Raw genomic sequence first — 24,703 nt, 5'->3', positions numbered from 1 at the left:
AGACAATGACATCTTAATCTATATAATATATAGCAACGAAGCTGGATTACCATAAATAGTAACTTCCATTTTCAGCCTAATCAATATTTCTGGATCGGAAAATTATATTTTTGTAACTCCTTCTGTGCATTAAATCAAATAATTCACTTTTATTATATTCAATGAAATTTATATGAATTATGCATTTTATATTGGTAAGACTGACATTATTTACATTCAACACATCAACGCAAAAGAGCATAGACAAACAGAGAACGTATACACCTAATCAGAGGAAGGTAAAAAACAGTAGGGAACTAGGTTTGAAGGTAAACTCACCTCTGCTCGATGAAAATCGAGCAGATCAGAGGAATAACTCCTTCATCCCTTTTCGAATGATTGCCCCACACCGAGCAAGATGGAGTTTCGTTAGTTTCAGTAGCATCGCCATCGACGCCATCAACCAAGCTCATCGAAGTTGCATTGTTAGCTGAGTTTTCGAGAATCGAGATGGACGACCTCAAGCGAGTAAGTCGGAATTTCAAAAGGTATAGGAACCACGCCATGGACGCCCTTAACCGAGATCATCGGAGTTGCGTTGTCGTATGAGTTTTCAAGGGTGACAGCCTCAAGCGATGAGATCGAAGGAATATCGAAGTAACCAGTAGCTAGTAGGTTCAAATAAAAGTAACGAGTGGCTAGTGGGTTTGATAACCATGAGGGATAAGGGATGGATTCCGTGTGAGTTGCAATTGGTATAGATTCCATCTCTTTCAAAAGCGAGCCTGAAATGAATTGGGATATTCAACCATTTTAAGCAGCTAAATTAGGGCGAGAGATGGAGGCGTAACATCTAGGGCGAGAGAGTGAGATGGTTTCACTCTTATAAGGTGCAGCGCTAGAAAAAATAAAATTATAGCTAGGGTTTGCACATTTTATCCATGGCGTGCAAGAAGAAATGAGCAGGGTTTGGGATAAAAATCGAAGAGAAAGTAAAAATTGAAGAGTACGGTTAGATAAGGTTAGATTAATTAGCAAAGTCAAATGAAGATTAGTTGAATGCCTTGAGTTAATGGGCTGCCAGAAAATGGTGGGTAAGCCTTGGTTATTTTGTAAATAATGTTAATAGTAAGGATAGAATTTAAGAATAGATGGTGGAATCATAACCTAAAAAAGAAAGGGACATACTCTTTGCAGACGCTCAAAATGACAATTATGATATACTTTTGGCAGACGAAAGATGTATTTCTTATGTTCATTATTTATATTTATTTTGATCGTGCAACGCATATGAAAATGTACTACTAATAATAATAGAATAGAGATAATATTTATATAATCTCACCAATTTTAAAAGAGTGATGTTAAACAGTCACATCGTGGTCATCCACAAATCAGTTTAAAAAAAAGAAAAAATATTTAACTTGTTTTTTAAAATAAAAATAAAATTTAATCATTTTATTGTATTTTCTATATTGTAGTAATTTTTTTATAATTTTTTTGTAATTTTTTAAGTTTTATTAAATAATAAATTAAAAAAAATAAGTACTACAATGTAGAAAATACAATAAAATTACCAAATCATATTTTATTTAAAAAACTAAATTAAAAAGTTAACTATTAAGCTAGTTTGTGGGTCACAATGTGGGCCTAAATTTATTGACTTTAGAACATGATAAACAGGCCCGATATGGTTTTAACTTTTAATCATTATTATAAATTTGTAATCATGAAAGCTCAACCCTTACTGTTTCATTTTGTTCAATTTAAATTACAGCCCTATTAAAGAGATGCATGATAAAAGACAAAAGGTTTTCAGTTAATTAAACATAGATACAAAATCATAGCCCATAGTTCTTCTCCAGATAGGGATTGTACAAAGCAGGTAATTAACATGGTTCCTTTTTTTACATGCCATGTCGAAAAGCCTAAAGAAGCTTTCCCCGCCAAATCCTTAACTTCACCTAAGATAGGTAATAGGTGAAAACCATTACTACAAAAAATCCTAGATTTCATGTCCACATATTTGCAAAAGTCAAGATGGCACTTTGTCACTCAGCCACAACATTCACCAGTTCATACTCAATGAGAGACAGATTGTTATCTTCCTTGACCACAAATGTTGCTGGTTCGGCCGCCTCAATCCGGCCCCATTTGTCGACAGCAAGCCTCATTGTTCCCTTGAACATGTCGATCTTTGCATTGCGTAGGATCACACTAGTCCCAGGTTTCATCAGGTCAACTGTAAACAAGAGCCAAATGGCAAAGGAATCAAACATGACACAAATAGATGCTATGCAAACTCCAATGCTGTTTGAGTTGTGAGATACAACTCTTATAAGCACAAAAGATGATAGGCTAAGATCAGACAAAATGACAAGAGACTGGACACAGATTTGGGACCAGCAACAATTATGCCTTTTAAAATGCAAAAAGCTTATGATATGGACCCATGAAGAAGAAGAAGAAGACAAGTTAACTGAAAACGCAGGTGAGATATCATTAGACCATCCACATCCTAGCCTAAATATGCCCTAAACCATGGATTCTTAGCTTAAGTCCACGTCGTTCCTCTGTTTCGTCTTATGAGAGAAGATAAGAATCAAGAATGCACAAAATAGCCTTCTTGAACTACTTGCCTTTTGTTTTTTTAGTAGCTCTGCCCAATGAATAACTCCATCATCAGCAGCAAAAATATCATCATCATAGCTATCTTAACCAATGCAAGAAACCACTTCTGAATAACCATTTTGTGAAAGTATATCAACTGAAAAAAAAAACAGCCTGCACTCTAACATTGTGTATAACAATTTAGTGAATTTAAATTTAAATTAAACAAGAAAACCTCATACTACTACACTGACATTTTCCGCAACATTCTTTTCTCAAAAAGTTTACGAGGCACAGTCAGCTACATCTGGATGCACCGTGGATCTGCCCTAATTAAATCCTAATTTTGATTAATAAATTGTAATTCGGTATTAAATAAACCTTAATTAGGCGTACATGTTTTTGCCGATATTTAAACTAGAATGACTGTTAGATATGTTTTGCTATGAATATTGGTGATTTAATCGATCATCAAACCAGGAGTAACAAACACAAGAAAGCAGCCAACGATGATAAAATATTCCCAAGTTCATACTTCATTATTTTATACTGTACTAAATAAATTAAGCATCCACTGACAAATTCTAGCAGATAACTAGGTAATACCTGCAACCTAATAAAATAATATAAAAATATGAGGAGCAAACTAAAAAAGAAAAAACTAAAAAACAAGAGCAAACAAAAACCACAATTTACGGAAGTTTTTGGGTGCACATTGGGAAAAAAATCGCAGGCATACGTTTACGACGCAGTAGCAGTACGTAGAGAAGCGGAATACCTTGATCGTTACGAGCGGTGAAGACAATGGAGGCAGTGTCGTCACCGACGAGGCACTCAGCAATGCGGGTGTTGCGGAGGTGCGGGGAGGCGGCGGCGCCCTTGTGCAGCACGGTGGTGGAGTCGACGACCTTGACGACGAGCGTGTGGCCGGTGGTGCCCGGCTTGAGGCTGTCGACTTTGACGAACACAGGCTTCCTGAGACCTCGAGCGCCGATTGCCGCCATTTTTGTGGTGCGATCAAAAGCCCTAGTAGGAGAATATGGTGGTGTGGGAGTGGGAGTGGGAGTGAGTTTAGAGAAGAGAAAGGGTGTTGGGTTCCGATTAGGTGGGGGTGGGCTCACCAGTGGACTCGTGTCCATTCGGCTTTCGCTCATCATTAAATTTCCTCGGGAATGAACACCCTACCCATACCCTCCTTTCTAATTAATCCATTTCATTTAAACCTAATCTTCCACTAATTTACGCATTTTCAATTGCCACACGTTACGTGAAGTCGGACGTACAAAAAGTATTACTCCATCCGTCCACGAAAAAGTGCCCCATTTGGGTGCTGACACGGGTTTTAAGAAAGCTGAAAAATGTGGTGTAAAGGTGGTGTAAAAGACTAAAAGGGTAGTGTTAATGTATTGTGGTTACTTTTACTAATCTTGCACTAACTATTTGGCATTATTTTATTAGGTGAATTCAGAAAATAAATATATAAATAAAATAGAAAATAAATAAACTGGAAATAAATAAATAAATAAATAAATAAATAAATAAATAAACTGGAAATAAATAAACTGGAAAATAAATAAACTGAAAATTCAAAAATAAATAAATAAATAAACTTGAAATTCAGAAAATAAATAAATAAATAAACTGAAAATTCAGAAAATAAATATATAAAAAAATGGAAAATAAATAAACTGGAAATAAATAAATAAACTGAAAATTCAGAAAATAAATAAATAAACTGGAAATAAATAAATAAATAAATAAAATGGAAATAAATAAACTAAAAATTCGAAAATAAATAAATAAATAAACTGAAAATTGAGAAAATAAATAAATAAATTGGAAATAAATAAATAAATAAGTAAATAATCTGGAAAATAAATAAACTGAAAATTCAAAAATAAATAAATAACTAAACTTGAAATTCAGAAAATAAATAAATAAATAAACTGAAAATTCAGAAAATAAATAAATAAATAAACTGGAAAATAAATAAACTGGAAATAAATAAATAAATAAGTAAATAAACTGGAAATAAATAAACTGGAAAATAAATAAACTGAAAATTCAAAAATAAATAAATAAATAAACTTGAAATTCAGAAAATAAATAAATAAATAAACTGAAAATTCAAAAAATAAATATATAAATAAAATGGAAAATAAATAAACTGGAAATAAATAAATAAACTGAAAATTCAGAAAATAAATAAATAAACTGGAAATAAATAAATAAATAAACTGGAAATAAATAAACTAAAAATTCAAAAATAAATAAATAAATAAACTTGAAATTCAGAAAATAAATAAATAAATAAACTGAAAATTAAGAAAATAAATAAATAAACTGAAAATTAAGAAAATAAATAAATAAATGGGATTAATTGTGTGGGTTAATTGCATAGATTAAATAAAAGTGTGGATTTATTAATGACATAAGTTGTAAATAAATTGAAAAGTAAAGGGTATGAATGTACAAAAAGGTAAACAGGGCACTTTTTCGTGGACGAAAGAAAAGGGGTAAGTAGGGCACTTTTTCGTGGACAGAGGGAGTACTAATACTTTTAGGGTGTGTTTGATAGGGTTTATTATGTGAGATAGATAATATTTCTCACCATTTCTAAGTGTTTGATAGGCTATCTCAATAATCTTCCAGGCCCGCAAAAGAGGTGAAGCCCGCACCAAAACACTGTAGCATTTAGAAAATACATCCGCCCCACCCCACCGGATCGGTTTTCTCACTTTGAACAGTGATTGAGATTAGGTTTTGTGTTTCCAATTTTCTCCCTGAAGTTAGTTCAAAATCGGTACACAGCGAAGATGAGTTCTTCAGTCGAATCCCCTTGAATGTAAGATCTGCGAAATTGTTTTTGGGCATGCAAAGATTTTGTTCTCAATGCTTTCTCTTTCGCCAGATTTGTTTGCTTTTGATACAAATCTGAAAGGGGCGGTGGAAGCTTACCGGGAGGAGATAAGAGCTGCTCGCGACGGCGACAGGGAGACGGGACGCGATTTTATTTTGGGTTGGGGGCGACGGGAGACATGAATTTGAGGGTGGGGCATGGCGCCGTTGGAGGGAGGAAGGCTGCGAATATTTTTTTTGCAGACAAAGATGGGGGAGGCGTAAATTGGCTGAGGAAGAAAGGGTTGGGGTAGAGGGGGGAGGTGTCTGCACAACAAAGGGAGAAAGGGGTGGTGTGTGTGGGTGGGGGGCAGGTGTCTGCACAACAAAAGGGGTGAGGGGTGGGGTGTTACGTGTTCTACCAGTACTTTTTTTCTTTTTTTTTCCCCAATTATGCTAGGATAAATTTTGTCATTTGTTGTAATAGTAGAGGGCATTCAGGTAATTTCAGCATTTAATATGTCTGTTAAATTATTTTAGCAGAATCTATCAAACATCTAATTCCAGTTATACATACATTATTTGGTGGCCATCAAACAATAATTTACTTAATTAAACTCACAAAACATGGATTAGTTATCTCTATATAATTAATACCTTCATTTCTATAATTCTCTATCAAACAGACGGCTGGTAAGAGCAACTCCAGCGCTGGTGTCGAGCGCTGGATCGATCCGGGTGGAGGAGGAGGGCGCCGCATTGGAGACGCGGCCTGATGCGAGGCCATGTCGTAGCAGCGACACGGGGCGAGCGGCGTTTATGTATGGCGCGTCCTTCGGACGCGCCCAATTAAAAAAAAAAATCGAAAATCGTTTTTTTTTTTAAATGACCTTTTGAAATATATATATATATATATATATATATATAGGGAGAGGTTCAGGAAAGAACCATAAATAAAAAAAGAACGGAGAACCATTTTTAGCCATTCGATCATCAAGATCTACGGTGGATGTATCATCTTGTTGGATGAATGCAGATCCTGGGTTCGAATCCTGAAGGGAGCAATTTTTTTTTATTTTTTTGAGTGCATTAATTTTAACAGCGAATGCATTAATTTTTACAGTGAATGCATTAGATTTGATGGTTCTCTCGTTCTCACAAATAATGTAGTTCTCTCCAGAACCACACCCTATATATATATATATATATATATATATATATATATATATATATAATTTTGACTGTTGCTTTAAACGGCTATTTTTTGTTTTTTCTTTTTTTTTTCTTTTTTCCCTTCTATAAATACCACTCTTCCACAATATCAAATCCACCACATTCTCAACTACAATTCTCTCTTTAAAATTTTTCCCAACAACAATTCTCTCTTCTATATTTTTAAATGGATCGTGAATTCGATGAATACCTCGAGCAACAAGGCGGTTCGAGGCTTCCAATGATGGGATTTGCTCCATTTTCGCAAGCCTCCAATGTCTTAGCTACGGGAAATCTTCCCACGCCGGCGGCGAACGCCAACGTCCAAGAAGAGCCGGAGGCGGTGAAGCCGAAAGCCAAGGGCCCCCGCGCTTTATACTCTAGCGAGGAGTCCGAGCTCGTGGCAATCTTGTGGGCGGAGGCAACCCACAATCCTATTTTGGGGACCTCCCAAAAGTTGCTCCAATATTGGGGAGCAATCGCGGAGAAGTTCAACGCGCTCAATAAGTCGGGAGCGCCGCCGCGAAAGCCGGATCATCTCAAGTCCCACTTCGCCCGTGTCCAAAAGGAGACGAAATTCTTCGAGGGCTTCTACAACACTTGCAAGGAGAATTAGGGGAGTGGTATGAGCGACGATCAAATCACCCAACAAGCCCAGACGATGTTCGAAGCGAATTTCAAGAAGCAATTCTCCTACATCAAAGCTTGGAAAGTGCTTCGCGAATGCGAAAGATTCATGTCGCAAGCCGGGGATGTCCACTCCGCAAAAAAGTGGAAGGGCTCTGATGGTGGAGCAACTACCACTTCTTCGGAGCCGAGTGTCACGACGAGACCCCAAGGCCAAAAAGCGGCAAAGCGAGACAAGGGCAAGATGAGGAAGGGAGAAGGGTCTTCGGGAGGAGGTTTGACGTTCTCCGTCGCCCTCGAGAAGGTGGCCGAAAGCATGAGGGAGCATGCTCTCAAAACGGGGAAAATCGCCGAGGTCAAAAAAATGCAAGCCGAGATAAAAACGGGAGGAGATGGATATGAAGCTCTTGAATAGGGACACGACGGGTATGACGGAGGCACAATTGGCCTTGCACAACCACCTAGTCCAAGAAGTGCTCAAGCGTCGAGGGCTTATTTAAATTAGGAAATTATTGTTATTTTTTTATTTTATTATCGTATTTTAATTATGTTTTTAAATTTATTTTAATTATTGTAATGTTTAATTTTATTTTTAATGAAATTGGGAATTTAAAAATAAAAGTGTAGAAATATGAATTTTGTGGAAATGGAGATCTAATACACCCTTTAAGACACAATGCATTGGAGAGGGGTGTGTCTTAGGTGGGGACCACCATCTAAGACACCCCCTAAGACACAACCCACTGGAGATGCTCTAACTAGTAATGAGGTGGGAATGAAATACCCATTCCTTTATTAATTCCTAAACCTACGGGTGGTGATTTAATTCAGTTAGGAATAGCTATTCCCATGGGAATTACTAATCCCTTATTTACGGTATTACTGATTCCCTTCTCTCGTATGGCATTACGTAATCCTAATTCTATGGATTTTATTTTAATTTTGGATAAAAATCTTCCTATTTATTTATTCTTATGATAAATTAAACATCAAACCTAGTAATATCTTCCACACGCACTGATACGCAAACGAAATTCTGCCTCAATTTTTTTCAACTTCATAATTGCAAAATCCTGGTACGATTTCTTGACTTGCATCTTTCGTTTATCGAATATGTGAAATTCGAGTTTGATTTTTGGTTTACATATTCGTTTCTTATTTTTGGGTGAAGATTTAAAGTAGGATATTGTACTTATCATTGTTTCCACGTGAATATTGAATTGGTCTAGCCTTTGCGATTTTTTTATTTTTTATTTAGAGAATGAGCCTTTGTTATTTTCTTTTTGATTGGTTGCTTTATTAATATTTTTGTTGTAGTGATTGACTTGCGTCTTTCACTTGTTGAAATTTGTGATTAGTTTCGATATTGAATTTACATGAAGTTAGTACCTTAGCATTGTTTATAGGAATATCTAGTTTATCTGATATAGTAATATTTTTCTTATTTATCTGCTACAATGGTTTAGTGGTTTGTACAAAATCGTTTGAATGATATATATACATGTGTTTTATTACCTTCTTTAATCGTTTCCCTACTTCTGCATAGGTTACAATTAGAAGAGTCTTATTCATTGGCAAGAGAACTAAATAAATAATATGGGATGATTTCATTGGCTTAGTCTTACTATTCTAATTTATATTTTGTAAATACAATTTGCAGCTATGGCAAGATTAAGTTATTCGCCAAAAAAAATTGCAAGACGGAAGAAACTGACCTCCCAAATCAGATTATAGAGGTGTGCAAGTTCCTCGATCCGAACTGGTCTCTCAAATTTGTGGTTATTATTGCACAACGAATGATATATTAAAAGACAAAATCGAGAGTGAATACGATGAGTGGCAAGGGTAAATTTGATTTTTGAAAAAAAAAATTATTGCATTTCATTACCATTACCATCCATAAGAATGGAATCAATTAAGGATTTACCATTCCATTCCTTATGAATACCAGCCATAGGATTTTTATTACTTAGTTCATTCCATTCCTATTCTGATTCCATTACTAAAGTCATTTCATTCCATTCTGCATACCAACTGTCATATTTCACGATATAATGTTATATATTTTCTTTATTTTTTATTCTTATTAATATTATTCATTTACGAAAAAATCACTTTTAATTCAAGGGGTAATTGCCTGTAAATCCCTAACGTTTACACAAGATTTGGTTTTTGCACCTATTTTTATTTTTCTTCTTTTAAATACCTAACCTTTAGTTTTTTGTCTGAAAATTATCTGGCGATCGATTTTTTCTTACGTCGGCGCCGGAAATGCCACTGTGGCAGTCGAAATTGACACCTAAGTATATATTTGACATGTGGAATAAAATTAAACAAAAAAAAAATAAAAAATTCACATGTGGAATAACCCCCCCCCCCCCCCGCGTCTTCTTCCCCCTCTCCCCCGTTCTCCCACCCGCCGCCCGCCGCCCTCCCTCCTCTCTTTCCCCCACCATCTGCCACCAGGCGCCGATCTCTGCAAATCGGCTACGCCACCACCGCTGCCGCCTCCCCTTCCCTATCTTCCGTCGACCCCTCCCCTTTCCCTTCCCCCATCCAAATCGAGAGGCCCCTCTCATGTCTTTCTCTGCTGGCCTCTCTCCGTCGGCCCCTCTCCAATTCGAGAGGCCCATCTCCGCCGGCCCATCTCCAAATCGAGAGAGTTGCTACTATCGACCGATGTTGAAATAGAGGAAAGGGAGTCGTTTTTGTCGTCGAAAATCAGAGGGAATGGGGGCTAGAATGTCGCCGCTGCCCTGAGTCGCCGTAGAAGGAGAGGTGGGTGTGTCGAGTTTTCAGAGGGAGACGGAGATGGCGGCGTAGTTTTGAGGGAGACAAAGGTGCCGAGAAGCTCTCTATGTGTCACGGCGATGGAGGTGGCGGCGTAGTTCTAAGGGAGACGGAGGTGCCGAGAATCTCTTTGTGTGTCGCGGCGACGGCGGGTTGGGGGAGGGAAGGGGGCGGCGAAGGGGCGGCGCCTGTGGTGCTGGCAGGGGGAGGGGGGATAAGGGTTTGAGGAAGATGATGATGATTTGGAAATTTTTTTATTTTTTTATTTTTATTTTTTTGCCACATGTAAAAAATATGTTTAGGTGTCAATTTCGGCTGCCACAGTGGCATTTCCGGTGCCGGCGTAAGAAAAAATTGATCGCCGGATAATTTTCAGACAAAAAACTAAAGGTTAGATATTTAAAAGTAGAAAAATAAAAATAGGTGCAAAAACCAATTCCGTGTAAACGTTAGGGATTTACAGGCAATTACCCCTTAATTCAATGTCAACCACTTCCCAAAAAAAAAATGACTCATCTATATATATATATTGGGTTCCGGTGGATCCCTATGCTTATAATAGATCCGTAGATCCAAATCTAGACCACACATTTATGACATGTGGCGCATCAAGATGGTGACACGTGGCAAGGCATTTCAAGGCAAAATCTGGAGAGGGGTAAAATTGGAATGTAATTTTCGAAATTCAAAAAAAAAAAAAAAATTATATTTTCTCAAAATAGGTATATTTTAGACGCATAAAGTTTCATACGAGAATGCATGAACTTTCATATAAAAATGCATAAAGTTTCATATAAATATGCATAAGATTTCACCCCACCACCCCCCACACCCCAGAACCCCACCCCACCCCCACCCACCCCCTACCCCCCCCCACCCCCCCACCCACCCCCCCCCAAAAAAAAAAAAAAAAATTTTATTTTTTTAAAAACTGATTTTCTGACCACTGACCCACCCCTACCCCCACCCCCACCCCCCACCCCCCCCCCCACCCCCCCCCCCAAAAAAAATTTTTTTTTTTTAATTTTTTTATTTTCTCAAAAACTGATTTTCTGACCACTGACCCCCCACCCACCCACCCCCCACCCCCCACCCCCCCAAAAAATTTTTTTTTTTTTTGAAAATCAGTTTTTAAAAAAATAAAAAAATAAAAAAAAATTTGGGGGGGGTGGGGGTGGGCCAGCAATTAGAAAATCAGTTTTTGAAAAAAAAAAAAAATTTTTTTGGGGGGGGGTGTGGGGGTGGGGGTGGGCCAGCAATTAGAAAATCAGTTTTTGAAAAAAAAAAAATTTTTTTTGGGGGGGGTGGGGGTGGGGGGGTGGGTGGGGTGGGGAGGCAGGGGGCAGGGGCTGGGGTGGGGTGGCGAAACTACCAGATTTATTAAAATGAAATGCATTTTTTGTATAGTTTAATGCATTTTATGTGAAAACTTTATGCATTTTTGTTTGATTTTATATGCATGTGAAACATGCCTATTTTTGGGGGGTGGTAATGGGGAGGGTTGGGGGGTGGTGTGGGCTGGATTGGGGGGTGGTATGGGGTGGGGTGGTGAAAATACCAAAACTGGAAAAATTAAATGCATTTTTCTGTTCAAAGTTATGCATTTCATGTGAAAACTTTATGCATCTTTGTGTGAAACTATATGCATCTAAAATATATCTATTTTGAGAAAATCTAAAAAAATATATATTTTTTTTAATTATTAAATCCGAAAATTACATTCCAATTTTACCCCTCCAGATTTTGCCTTGGAATCCTTGCCACGTGTCACCATCTTGATGCGCCACATGTCATAAATGTGTGGTCAAGATTTGGATCTAGGGATCTATTATAAGCATTGGGATCTATATGATCCCATTCCTATATATATATATATATATATATATATATATATATATATATATACTCCCTCCGTCCGCCAAGATTATGTCACAATTACTATATTGGGCGTCCGTCAAGATTATGTCACTTTCCTTTTATGGCAATGGTCCCACCATCTTCTTTAATATTTTATCCTTACTAACACTCTTTATTTACAAAAAAAACCACTCAAAATTCAATCGCAACCACTCATCTCATAAAGTGGTGAGACCATTTCTCCACTACATCAAAATCATCACCAATTTTATTAAATCTCGTGCCCAAGCAAATTGCCATAATCTTGGCGGACGGAGGGAGTATATATAAAAAGGGGCCGCTCCAATGAGACCCTCTAATTTTAGTGAGATCTAGGGCACGATCTGGTGTGTTTATTTCATCAATCCTATGGCTGATATTGTATCTGGAGGGTGATTTTTTTTCGCAGGGTTCGAATCCTGAAGGGAGCAGAATATTTTAAATTTTGTTATTCATCACTATATACTGCATTGTTCATCAAAGGCTATGTCTGCCAGCGCTGCACTCTGGCAAGGCTGGTAACTCTGGCTCTGGGCAAGCGGGTAGCTTTGGCTCTAGCGAGCGGGTATCTCTGACTCTGGCGAGGGGTAGCTCTGCTCTGGCGAGCGGGTAGCTCTAGCTCTGGGCGAGCGGGTAGCTCTGCTCTGGCAGGGCGGGTAGCTCTGGCGAGCGAGTTCTTCAGGCATCTTCGATTGTGCTGGAATCCCAAGTCTTTTAGTTAAACCTGCGCTGGTTAGTTTATTAAATAACAATAACAATAATCGTGTAAAATGTCCCTGTATTGCTAAGCACAGCGCTGATGGGTATTACAGTCCTCATCACGTAGGTTTAACAACCTCCCTCAAAAAATTAAGATGCACCAAATATACCCACCTTATCTATTTTCACATATTCATTAATTTACAAATATCATGGAATTAAAGCCCACTTTCATTTGGAACTTTCCCATGGGAACACACCAATAATCCAACTGCACACGTACCATACTCAATTTTACAATTCCGTTCATTTTCTACTATATTACACTCATGCGCAGCGGTGGAAAAATTTATATTCATAGTTTTTTTGAAATTTTAGATTTAATTTTACCTTTCAAACTATTTTTATGGGTACAGCCCCTGGTTATGAAATAAATAGTAAGAACCTGCTCTGTGTAAAAAAAAAAATAGTTAGAACTTGCTAGGTCTGTCCAATGGTTCAAATTCGATCATTTGAATTGAAATGTTTGGTTACTTAAATTCGAAAATCGCCATATTTCAGTATCCATTATGAGTAAGATGTTCGATTACTCGATAATCGATTCGTTTAATAGAGTCGGTTATTTGGATAATCGGACACCTAAAGGAAATTTAAAACACTCATTTACAACTCAACTTATCCACTGCACCAAAAGAATTTTTTTTTAAATAAACATAAATTTACTTTAACTAGATAATTATAGGAATTAGAAAATTATAATTTTTTAATTAAATAATTAAATATAATTTATATATTTATTTATTTATTTTTGGTTATCGGGTTAACCGATAATCGAAATTTTTACAGATATACATACTAGTAATTGAATATGGATCCGATAATCGAAAAATCGGTTATCGGGTAATCAAACACGAATCGATTCGATTCAGTTATTGGATTAACCAATACTTGATAACCATTTAACAATCCTATATGAAATGTGATAGGTTAAGATCTATAAAAACATTGACGGAATTCGAACATGAAATGTTTTTGGTGCATTTTTACTAATAGAATACTACTTACCTAATACTCTCTTCGTCCCACTTCAAATGGCTCAATCCTATAGTTTTGGGCCATTTGAAGTGAGACGCAGAGAGTATTTTTCATTTTATTAAAATACAAATTATAATTTTTGTTTTGTAGCATTTTACATTGTGTCTTATACATTTATTATTATTATTATTATTATTATTATTATTATTATTATTATTATTATTATTATTATTATTATTATTATTATTATAAAATCTTAATTTAATTTAAGAATTATGAGTTATATGGTATTTTATAATATACATCGTTGTTACTAGAAAAATTATTAGAGAAATTTTTTATACATGTTAATTACAATTTAATTATTATATTTATTGATAATTATATAATGGATAAAAATTCAAAATCTTAGTAATTTTTCTTGATATTTTCAAAAATAAGATAAAAAATTTATTATGATATATATATTTTTCATGAAAATATATTTTTTAAAAATAATATTTTTTCATTAAGATTATTTTTGTGCCAAAAAACGGTAAGGGAAAAATTCGTCCATTTTTTGTGCTTGTCTAGATGCCTTTGCGAATCTATAATCTATAATCTATCTATAATATATTAAAAAGAGAGTTTTCAATTTCAAATTGATTTCAAATCAATTTCAAAATTGAGTGGCAATTTTGTAGTTAGAAATAAAATTGAAGGTTTATTTATAAGTTATACATCTTTTTTTTTTCTCTTTTTTTTTTTAAATTCCTTATTTTTCTATTTTATTTCATTTTTAAAATTGTGAAATTCGACTAATTATAAAATATTTGATATGCATATCAAATTAAAGATCATGACAAGAGCTTTAATTTGATACTATATGTTATGTAAATATTGGATTTAAAATATAAAAATTATATTTTTTTTAAAGATTAAAACTTAAGAAAATTCTCTCTCCTCTCTCCTCTTTTTTTTTTAATAAATATATTTTTTTCAATTATCTTTTAACTTATATTGTTTTCTTTTTTCACAATATCGTTTTTTATTAATATGAATTATTCTTTATTATTTTATATTAAACTAAAATATATTTATCTTAAATTATAGTATTTTTAGTTATATTTATAATTTTTATATAATAATCAAATGATAATCAATTTTATATATAATAAAATATAAAAATATTTTTCGTGCAACGCACGAGTGCAAATGCTAGTATATATTTAAAACAGAGATTCTGTCGTAAAGCAGTATCTTTCCATCAATAAAACTGCAGTATTTTCTGCATATTCTTTCAGTAGCACACTCTATTTCCAAATATATATTTTTTCGGCTATATATTTTCTGATCTTTTTGGTTAGATGGCAGCATCCGATTCTTGTTCTAGTGAGAAATCTGCTGATTTTTTTTCTGTCTTATTTCTCGTGGATTTTCTTGATCACGAATTCCCTTTTGGGTTTTTTTGTTTTCTATGATATGCAATGGTCGCGCCGGAGGCAGCAAATGGTGAAGAGTTTAAGGTTGAAGTTTTTGCATCGTCGTCGAAGGTGAAACAAAACCCGTCCTTTTCAAATAAATTGTGAATATTTGGATTACATGCTAATGCATGCAGCCTTCGTTGTATTATATTTTGACAAAAAAAAGAGAAAGTGAAGAATGTTATGAATTGACTACCTACGAACAAATCAAATAAGAGATGTTATTACTGAAGTCGAACTATTGAGAAAAAAAAATACTTGTAGTTGTAGGCAAGGTCGTAGGTAGAAAAATTCCTTTGCAGAAGGTGGATTTACAAAACTTTTAGTTCGAAATTTCGAAAAGCTAGTTTCCTACAATTCGGTTTGGTGATGGAAGGTTTTTGTGCAATGATTCACATGACATGCCAACAGATTTATGGTTTTGAAAGAGTAGAAAGATAAAAAGAAAAATTGTTTGGTGGGGGCTTGAGCCCCCCCTACATCCTTATTGAAAATTGTCGCAACCTTTTGACTCGTTTCTTGATCAAAGTTACTAAATTTCTCATGATCCCGATCCATTTAGAAACGTTTGTACAAAGCCTTATCCTGCAATGTATGCATGTATGCAAAACTGTATGATCTGATCACCTATTTTTGTGGTTAGTTATTGTCAAAGCTGCAAGAAAAATGGCCAGGGAAGCCAAAGCCTTATCCTGCAATGTATTCGAGTGTGTATGGTGGGATCCTTCTTGATTCGGCCATGATGGTCATCCCCATAGACGACCAGATGGTTAATCGAGGCCACGGTGTTTTTGACACGGCCATCATACTCAACGGGTACTTGATACAATACTATGGATACTCAAGTTGAAGATTTGTGAAGAATTAACAATGATTTGGAGGTTGATTGTAAGTTTTCAGGTACCTGTATGAGTTGGATGTGCACCTAGCTCGTTTCCTTAGATCAGCATCAAACGCCAAGATTGTGTCTCCGTTTCCTGAGACCACTCTCAGAAGCATTCTCATCCAGCTAGCAGCGTCGTCTGGGTGCAGGAACGGCACCCTCAGGTACTGGCTGAGTGCAGGTTTGGGGAACTTCTTGCTGTCCCCTGCAGGCCTCACGTCGTCTGCCTTCTATGCAGTAGTTATAGATGGTGGGTTCTTGCAGTGCAGAGAGGGTGTGAAGGTGATAACCTCGAGTATTCCAATGAAATCGCCTCTCTTTGCCACGATGAAGAATGTGAACTACCTCCCTAACATGCTGGCAAAGATGGAGGCAGAGGAGGAGAGGGCAGACGCCTCCGTGTGGATTGATGAGGAGGGCTGCATTGCAGAGGGTCCCAATGTGAACGTTGCCTTCATCACCCGCGATGGGGAGCTTGTGCTGCTAGCCTTTGACAAGATCTTGAGTGGCTGCTCGGCCATGAGGCTGCTGCAGCTCGCGCCTAAGCTGGTGGAGCAGGGGAGCTTGAAGGGTGTGAGGGTGGGCAGTGTGAGTGTGGAAGAGGGCAAGGGGGCTGCAGAGATGATGTATGTTGGGAGCACACTTCCTATACTGCCCATCATCATGTGGGATGGAAAGCCTATTGGAGACGGTAAACGCGCTAGTTTTACACACACTGGATGTGTGAAATACAAATTTGTAAGACTTGTGTGTTTTTTTTGTTTTTTTTTTTTTTGCAGGTAATGTGGGAGAATTGACAATGACGCTTTTGGATTTGCTATGGGACGACATGGTTGCTGGCCCTGAAACACAGAGGATTCCAGTTCCTTATGTGTAGGAAACACTGCTCATGTGTTTGTGATTGTCTTGTTTATGTTCAATTATTGCTCCATTTTCGAAAATAAGGAGTTGCAGTGTTTCAAAAATAGTCCTATGTTGTTTTCCATTTTCACCCATGTATTTGACTTTTATTTCCAAAAGCTAGCATGATTTCAATCATAACTATTTTGGTAAATGGATAGTAATCCAAGTTGATTACCATTTTGAAATCATGGTGTTTCGTATTCAATTTGGACTACACAATCTAACGTGTGAATTATCCTTAGTTACAAGCAAAGCTAAGGGAATTTCAATGAAAGTAAGACGATAGTATTCAGTATTTACTGGCTGCCAACAATCATTTCGGGGCAAATTACAAATTGAACATAATAAATTAACAATCTCAAACTGACTTATTCAAATAAACGAATTAAATGCAATACATTGTTCCAAAATGCGATCGATGATACAATATTTACTCGAGGAGAGCAATACATCATCTTGGCCATCCAACTCCTTCAACGGCTACCACTTTTACGCGTCTTAGTAGGAATGCCGTTCACAGAAAGACTTGAGCCTCTCCATGGCTTCTTCAAGAGCAGGTACGTCTACTGCAAATGTGATCCGGATCCAGTTCTTCAGACCCACAGCGAGCCCTGCAAAACACGATACACGCCACTTTGAGCTCACTCAACTCTTACATCTATTGCTATGAATTTTTACATAAGTAGCTCTTAGTGTTTGTACCTGGAAGAATGATAACAGATTCCTCTTTGGCCAGCTTGAAACAGAAGTCAATATCATCACTAATATCTTTCATCCTGGAAAGATTCAGCTTCACCTACAATGTTCAAAATGCAATCAGAAAAAATGACCGCGATAAATATATATACAGGCACGCGTGTGCGCACAGATTTGTACTAGTTGCAGCAGTTACAATACTCACCATGAAAGCCATTGCTCCCTTAGGTTTTGTTGGACAAGTGATGCCATTGATGTCTTCAATCTTTTGGTAACAGATATCAGAGGTTTGCTTCAGTATGTTAATTGTTTTCCTGAAGAAAACTTCTTGTGTTTGCTCAACAATTTCAGGAACTGCAGCCTGTATGAATGTAGCAGGACCTCCGCAGATGTCACAGTATTTCTTGATGCGTTCCACAAACTGAGAAAATGAGAGAAATTCACTGATCAGTAATTCGGTAAAATTTCATATAATTAAATCACTCAATATTTACTGAGCAGAAGACCAAATCATATTTGACTACCCACATTTTTTCTGGCCACATATCAATGTCATATCTCTAAAGCAACCCTATATCATAAATCACGCTTAATTTTCAAATCTATATAGTATATATTACATCATAAATCAAATACATCACCATCACCATCAAAACTACAAATTATAAGGAAAACTATAAGTGCAGATTCAACATACACAAAGACAGATTTTGGTCTAAATATCTAGGATACATAAAGGAAAACATGATATGTGGACTGTGTGATAAGTAAATATATGGTTCTTGGTACATGGCAGATATGAGATATGACAAGAAAAAAACCTTTGGGCTCATCAAACTGCCATCAGGGTCATTGATGACCAACCAACCAAGGCGCCAGCCAGGAACCAACCATCTCTTAGACAAAGATCCAAGCGTCACCACCGGGGCAATTGACCCGAATATTCCCATCGGAACAAAAGGGTTCGCCCCGAAAGCCAGATGGCCGTAGACCTCATCGGCTATCACCACTATACCAAGCCTCTTGGCTGTCTCAGCAATCTGATTCAAGTTCATAATCTCAAAGTTAGAACTATTAACTCAAAATTTAAACTCAGATGAACTACAATGGATCAAATCGTATATATATGAACCTTCTTTAGGTGCTGATATGAGTAGACGTTCCCACATGGATTCCCAGGATTGATGATCACCATTGCCACTGTATTGTGGTCTGCCAAATCTGCTACTGCATCGAGATCAACCTCCCATCCCTGCTCGGGGTGAAGATCGAAGTAGCGGACTTCGATATTTCTAAACGAGGCGCAAAGCCCGTATATCGGGAAACACGGTCTCGGCAGCAAGATATTAGCACCGGGGCGAGCCAAAACGGACAATGCTATCTCAATGGCTTGTGTGCAGCCGGCTGTGACATACACAGAGTCGGCCGGTAGCTTGTAGGGAAGATCTCGTGACAAATACTCGGCGATTGCCCTGTTTGGAGACGCGGTGCATCAGATTAGTCCATTTCAAGGCGATGTTTAGAGAGAGAATTTTTTGCAAACACGTAGAGCGCAAATTTAAAACTACTTAAAGATGATGAGGTTTAAGCAGTCATCTACGTCATAACCTAGCTAGGATGAACCTAGAATCATCTTTCAGAGAAAGAGCACATGAATATTCTATCGCGAGGCGAGGCTCCCTATCTCGAAACTGCTTGCCGATTAACATATTGTTTCAAAATCGAGGTGTTGCATTAGGTTTAAATGCGCCACCAAATCAAATCAGTCTAAGGAAACGAAGTTAGCCAGACTATATTTGAAAAGTTCCGAGTTCATCCTCTAGATCCTTCACTCCAAATGCAAATTAATATAGAATAATGGAGATTTTCGAAGAAAAGCTCCAAGGTCAACAACCTAGCAAGCTAAAGCAGGTAGGTAGTAGGAAGAAATTTACTCTCTGGTTTGTGGAAGACCAGCAGTTGGAGCGTAGCCGTTGAATTTGGTGGAGCGCAGAGCCTCCACAACACCTTCCTGAGCAGCATTACTAGCGTGGAAGCACGAATACGCAGTCGGATCCCCAATCCCCAGCGAAATTACTCTCTTCCCGCTCTCCTTCGGATCCGTACTCGACATCAACAACCCCAAAATCCCCTTAATGGTGATGGTAGTCGGCGCGTCGATCTCCTGCGCTGGATTCTGCAACTCCATTGCCGCAACTGAATCGAGAGATCTGAATCACGAATTCCGAACTCCGAATCTCAGCTGCTTCAATGAGTGGAGAGGAGAGAGAGAGGTTAGAGAGAAGATATTTTGTTTGTTTGAGACTTGAGTAGTAGTTTGAGCATTTGGGTTCTCAATTTAAAGGAGAGACGGTGTTCTTCTGCTTCTGAACAATTTGCATGAAAATTCTTGCAAAATAGTAATACGAAACACGTGTTCTTTCTAGAATAAAAAGCTTACCCAAATATTTCGCGTTCATAGTATTATTTTTATTATTATTTTTTATTTTTTCTCGAAATTTCGTTTTACATTTCAGTCAAAACATAGAGCATTCACACGGAATTAGTTATATTTCTGATTCCCTTTTGCTACTTTTTATCTCTTTAATCTCATTGCTAGTATTTGACAAACATAGTATTGTTACACGCTCGTTTTCAAATATATAGATATACGCGCACCGCTAAAATGAAATTTAAAAGCCTAGAAAATCCAATATGCATGGTTGTCTTATTGAAGTGCCGTGTTTTAGGTCATATAAAAACTAAAATGTTTGGTGTATATATATATATTACTCAATTTTGAAATGGTTCTCGTCCACATATTTAATCTGCAGTCGTGATACACGTCACTTTAAAGTAACTTACATTCAGTTGCTATTTACAGCTTTCAAGATAAAAATGTGAACAATAGCGGAGATTTATTACTTGGAACGTGGAATATTATTTTTTGAAGAAACTATTAGGTACGCAAGAGAATGGTAGGTGGCAATATATGCCTTTTCATTTGAACGCATAATAAATTTTGGTCAAGCAGATCCAATACAAAATTATTTGTATATTATTCGATTGCCGATGGAAATATACGTAAATCAATACAAAAGTGATGCCCACGCAACTACATAGTTACATACAATTCAAACCTAATGCCCTATTAGCGAATACATGCTGAAATTTAAATTAAGGGTTAAACATGACAATAAAAATGAAAAGGAAACTACATGAAAATAAAGTAGTACTACTTCATTTGTTTCGATGCAATAACTTCTTTTTGGGTAATCATGAATGTTCGTAACAAGAAACTTCCTATACATTTTTTTTGTCGAGAAAATATTAATCAATAGAGATTTAATACGACAAAAAAATTAAGAGCACATTTTTAAGTAGCGCGTTTGGCAGCCATGAATATATTAAAGGGAATGGGAACACAAACTACATTCATTAACAAACATAATTTATAAAGTGATTATTATTTTATTGTAATAGGATAAAATATCTCTAGCTCTCTGCAGTTTGCGTGTGTAAAGTTTGGGAAATTTTGATTTTTTAGGGGCGGCTCCGTACTAAATTACTAATTAAGATAGTATATTATCACTTTATATATAAAAAGAGAAAAGATAGTACTCCCTCCGTCCCATTAAAGTTGGCAACATTTCTATTTTGGGTGTCCCACTAAAGTTGGCCACTTTCTAAAAATGGCAAAAGTTCACTTTAATTAAGTCAACAATTACTCACTAATTTGGTCAACAATTGTAGGCCACTTTCTAAAAATGCCAAAATTACTTTAATTAAGTCAACAATTACTCACTAATTTGGTCAACAATTGTAGGCCACACTCTATTAAAACATATAACACTCAATTTCTTAATCTCCGTGCCGAAACGAATGTTGCCAACTTTAACGGGACGGAGGGAGTAGTATATTATCACATAATGTATATACGATAAACGCGAAATTAGCGTATACATTTTTAACTTTAATTGTCTAGATTTTAATTACGGGAACAATATCCAACTACACACATAGATTTAATTAGAGTACATGCATTATGTGTGACTGTAACCAGTGTAAATTTAATTTAAACATTTTTTAAGTATGAAACAACATTGTTTAGCATTTATTAGCCACATTAGCCAGTTATAAGTCATGTAAAATTAAAATGGTGTACGTATGTGGCTGAATACTGTTCCCATAATTAAAATCATAAACAATTAAAATTTCAAATATTTATACACTGAACTTTTTGTTTGAGATTAAAATTGGAATATATATATATATATATATATATATATATATATATATATATATATATATATATATATATGCCCAAAATTCGTGGTTTTACAGGCCATTAACACAAGAAGTTATTGTAACTAGGACCACTTTTAGGATATAAATAGTTATGGAAATTTACAAAAATAACTATATCGTAGACATATTATTAAGTACACCTCAAGCAAGTATTAAGGCACAAGAAATTATAATCAAATAGCCCAAGTCATGAATATAGAATATGACTTGGTATTGGTTTTTATTGGCATTCCTGATGCCTTGATCCCTTTTCTTTTAATAAAATTTTTACTTTACTGATCAAAAAAAAAACTAAGATCTTAGCGAAGAAATAAAATCAGATGAATTAATGAATGGTCCAACCTAAGCTTAACGTTTGTGAGTGATATTATAATATGCTAAGTAGTAGTATTATCTAATAAGCTTAAGTGAAATATTAAGCATCATGTTAATAGAGTCCACAAAATGATCATGCACGCACTTCAAAAGATTTAAGTATATATATATAGGGGAGGGCTAGAATAAAAACACTCTTAAGTGTATAAAATATAAATGATTTCCAACCCTTAGATCATCAAGATCTACGGTTGATTCGTAACCCTGTTGGATGAATTCGTGGTCCTGGGTTCGAATCCCAAAGGTAGCAAAAATTTATTTTTCACAATTCGTAACCATGTTGGATGAATTCGTAACCCTGTTGGATAGAATTCGTACATTAAAAAACGTTTATATTTATATTTTAAGAAGTGTTTTCACTGTAGCCCTTAGATCGTCAAGATCATGCACGTACATTAGACTTCGTACATTAAAAAACGTTTATATTTATATATATAAGCATGATTTAGCTAAATAAATTCAAATTTATGATCATTAACTTGCACATTCACACTATAAATCCCAAGAATGTCGTCTAATAAAAACTTATACTGTACAAGCTACGCACAGCTGGCGGCATAGGAGACAGCTGGCTTATCTCTATTTCAAATTGCTAATACTATTAGTTTTACTAGAAAGTTTGTACACGTTGTAATAGGTAAATAAATCCGTCGCATGTATGACTATTTCTGGTAAATTTCATTGTGTAGGGTATATATCATCTATAAATTACACGCATTAGGAAAAATTATAGGTAAATTTCAGGTCGTTACTTTCACCCCAAACTCATCCACTTGTTACTTGACGAAACATATGTTTTCATTTACGAGAATATTTTACTAATGCGTGTGAAGGTTATATTAATTACTAATTACAATTTTACGAATTATATTCAGTATATTTCGTCGGCAGGCATATTTAAAATATATTTCGAAATGAATCGGAAAAGTATGCTCTTGGAATATTGCATGAATCAATTATAATTAGTGGAATGCGACTAATTAGTTCACATGCCAAAGGCGTGGGTGGATATATAGAAGTACAAATATTTAAAAAGGGAATAAGATAAAAGAAAAACTAAATGCAAGTTCGTGAATCTATAATAAGAAAAAATATTAAATTACGTTAATCACGGAAAGAAAATCTACAGATCTCCTTCTACATTTAAATATTTTTTAAAATGACATAACTAATTACTAGTATCAACTAACAGAGATGACTACTCGGCATCGAAAGACTCAAATAAGGAGTTTATTAGTATTATAAATGTAACCAGTGTTGTAAAATATGGGCACAATGAGATGTCACTTATCATCATATCATGTGCGTTATATTGATAAAGAATGCTATATAAATATATTGAGATTTGAGAATGCATATGTCAATAATTTTTATAAATAAATCAATAGCACATGAATAGACTTCCTCGTTTGATTTCAAATCCTATATATATAGGAGTATATATTATGATATAGAATTATAACAAAATAAACATTATTATATTATCATATATGCAAGGAATTGAATAATACGCATATTATCAACCTACATTATGCATGTCATGCTTACCAAAAGATAATGTAAAGATCAAGATCAATTAAGATAGATAAAAAATTAAATTCAAATACAGTCAAACATAAATAAAATTGAAATATGCAACCGGGAGATGATCCTGACCCAGACATTCACTCATCTTACCGAATTTTGACCTGTAATCACAATTTTTTACAGAAATTGTTATATGCCATTGTTCGCACAGTAATATAAGTAATCCTTAATTTCAACGTTGTATAAATTTATTACAAAAATTATTATCTCGTCTTTTTTTACCTATAAGTAAATAACTGAAATCGGACACCTACCACCACCTATCAGTATATAATCAGCACCCGTACATAACGTCTATAATTATCAAATTAAAATCAGACAAGACTGATAGCTGGAACTATAGCTGTGTTCGAAATTTCATAACAAAAAATAAAAATAAAAGAAATCGATTAATTCGCTGAAAATACTAGCTAGGGACCATTCACCTTTTTTTTTTGAGGTACAAAATATTCGACAATGAGATCACCTAAGGCCAAAATGGATTATCATTTTACTATTTATTTCGTCACTTAAACTAGTCCAAATTTGAATCTTAAAATGGAAAAGAAATAGGTAAATAAAAAAATTAAAGTAGGACACTCAATTTTCAATCAAAATCACGGCAAGATGCAAATTTTTTAAGCACTGGTACAATTACTGTCATCATTATAAATATTCAATACTTATACAAAAAATAAACGTAATTATTGCGCCATCCCAATTTTAAAAATAAATTTTTTTTTGATTTCCACAGACTTATAACCTTGACTTTGAATTGTGTATACCGTCAATTATTAATTAAATAAAAGAAGTTAAGCACTCGAAATGAAATGGTTGATTTGCT

General features: G+C 35.4%; 3 protein-coding genes and 1 long non-coding RNA gene across 4 annotated transcripts; 2 read left to right on the top strand and 2 right to left on the bottom strand.

Moving 5' to 3' along the window:
- Positions 1–1,774: 1,774 nt before the first annotated feature.
- Positions 1,775–3,725, bottom strand: LOC131012429 (uncharacterized protein At4g28440-like). The gene is made up of 2 exons (XM_057940381.1): positions 3,368–3,725; positions 1,775–2,221 (listed from the first exon to the last, which is right to left on the bottom strand). The coding sequence occupies exons 1-2, from the start codon at positions 3,591–3,593 to the stop codon at positions 2,031–2,033; spliced, it is 417 nt and encodes a 138-aa protein (XP_057796364.1). The 5' UTR covers positions 3,594–3,725; the 3' UTR covers positions 1,775–2,030.
- Positions 3,726–5,149: 1,424 nt separating this feature from the next.
- LOC131012428 (uncharacterized) lies at positions 5,150–6,003 on the top strand. The gene is made up of 2 exons (XR_009097322.1): positions 5,150–5,434; positions 5,501–6,003. It is a non-coding gene; the product is annotated as an uncharacterized LOC131012428 (long non-coding RNA).
- An 8,907-nt stretch (positions 6,004–14,910) lies between these two features.
- Positions 14,911–18,421, top strand: LOC131012427 (D-amino-acid transaminase, chloroplastic). Its single transcript, XM_057940380.1, has 5 exons — positions 14,911–15,057; positions 15,154–15,218; positions 15,793–15,965; positions 16,050–16,723; positions 16,812–18,421. Exons 1-5 carry the CDS (start codon positions 15,033–15,035, stop codon positions 16,907–16,909), a joined length of 1,035 nt encoding a protein of 344 aa, XP_057796363.1. The 5' UTR covers positions 14,911–15,032; the 3' UTR covers positions 16,910–18,421.
- Positions 17,199–20,405, bottom strand: LOC131012426 (probable aminotransferase TAT2). Its single transcript, XM_057940379.1, has 6 exons — positions 19,566–20,405; positions 18,764–19,103; positions 18,453–18,671; positions 17,837–18,052; positions 17,638–17,731; positions 17,199–17,546 (listed from the first exon to the last, which is right to left on the bottom strand). The coding sequence occupies exons 1-6, from the start codon at positions 19,817–19,819 to the stop codon at positions 17,434–17,436; spliced, it is 1,236 nt and encodes a 411-aa protein (XP_057796362.1). The 5' UTR covers positions 19,820–20,405; the 3' UTR covers positions 17,199–17,433.
- Positions 20,406–24,703: the final 4,298 nt, after the last annotated feature.

This window comes from Salvia miltiorrhiza, chromosome 2, assembly GCF_028751815.1.
Source record: "Salvia miltiorrhiza cultivar Shanhuang (shh) chromosome 2, IMPLAD_Smil_shh, whole genome shotgun sequence".
NCBI lineage: Eukaryota > Viridiplantae > Streptophyta > Magnoliopsida > Lamiales > Lamiaceae > Salvia > Salvia miltiorrhiza.
The sequence above is the reverse complement of the archived record's forward strand: the minus strand, read 5'-3'. Positions and strand labels throughout refer to the sequence as shown.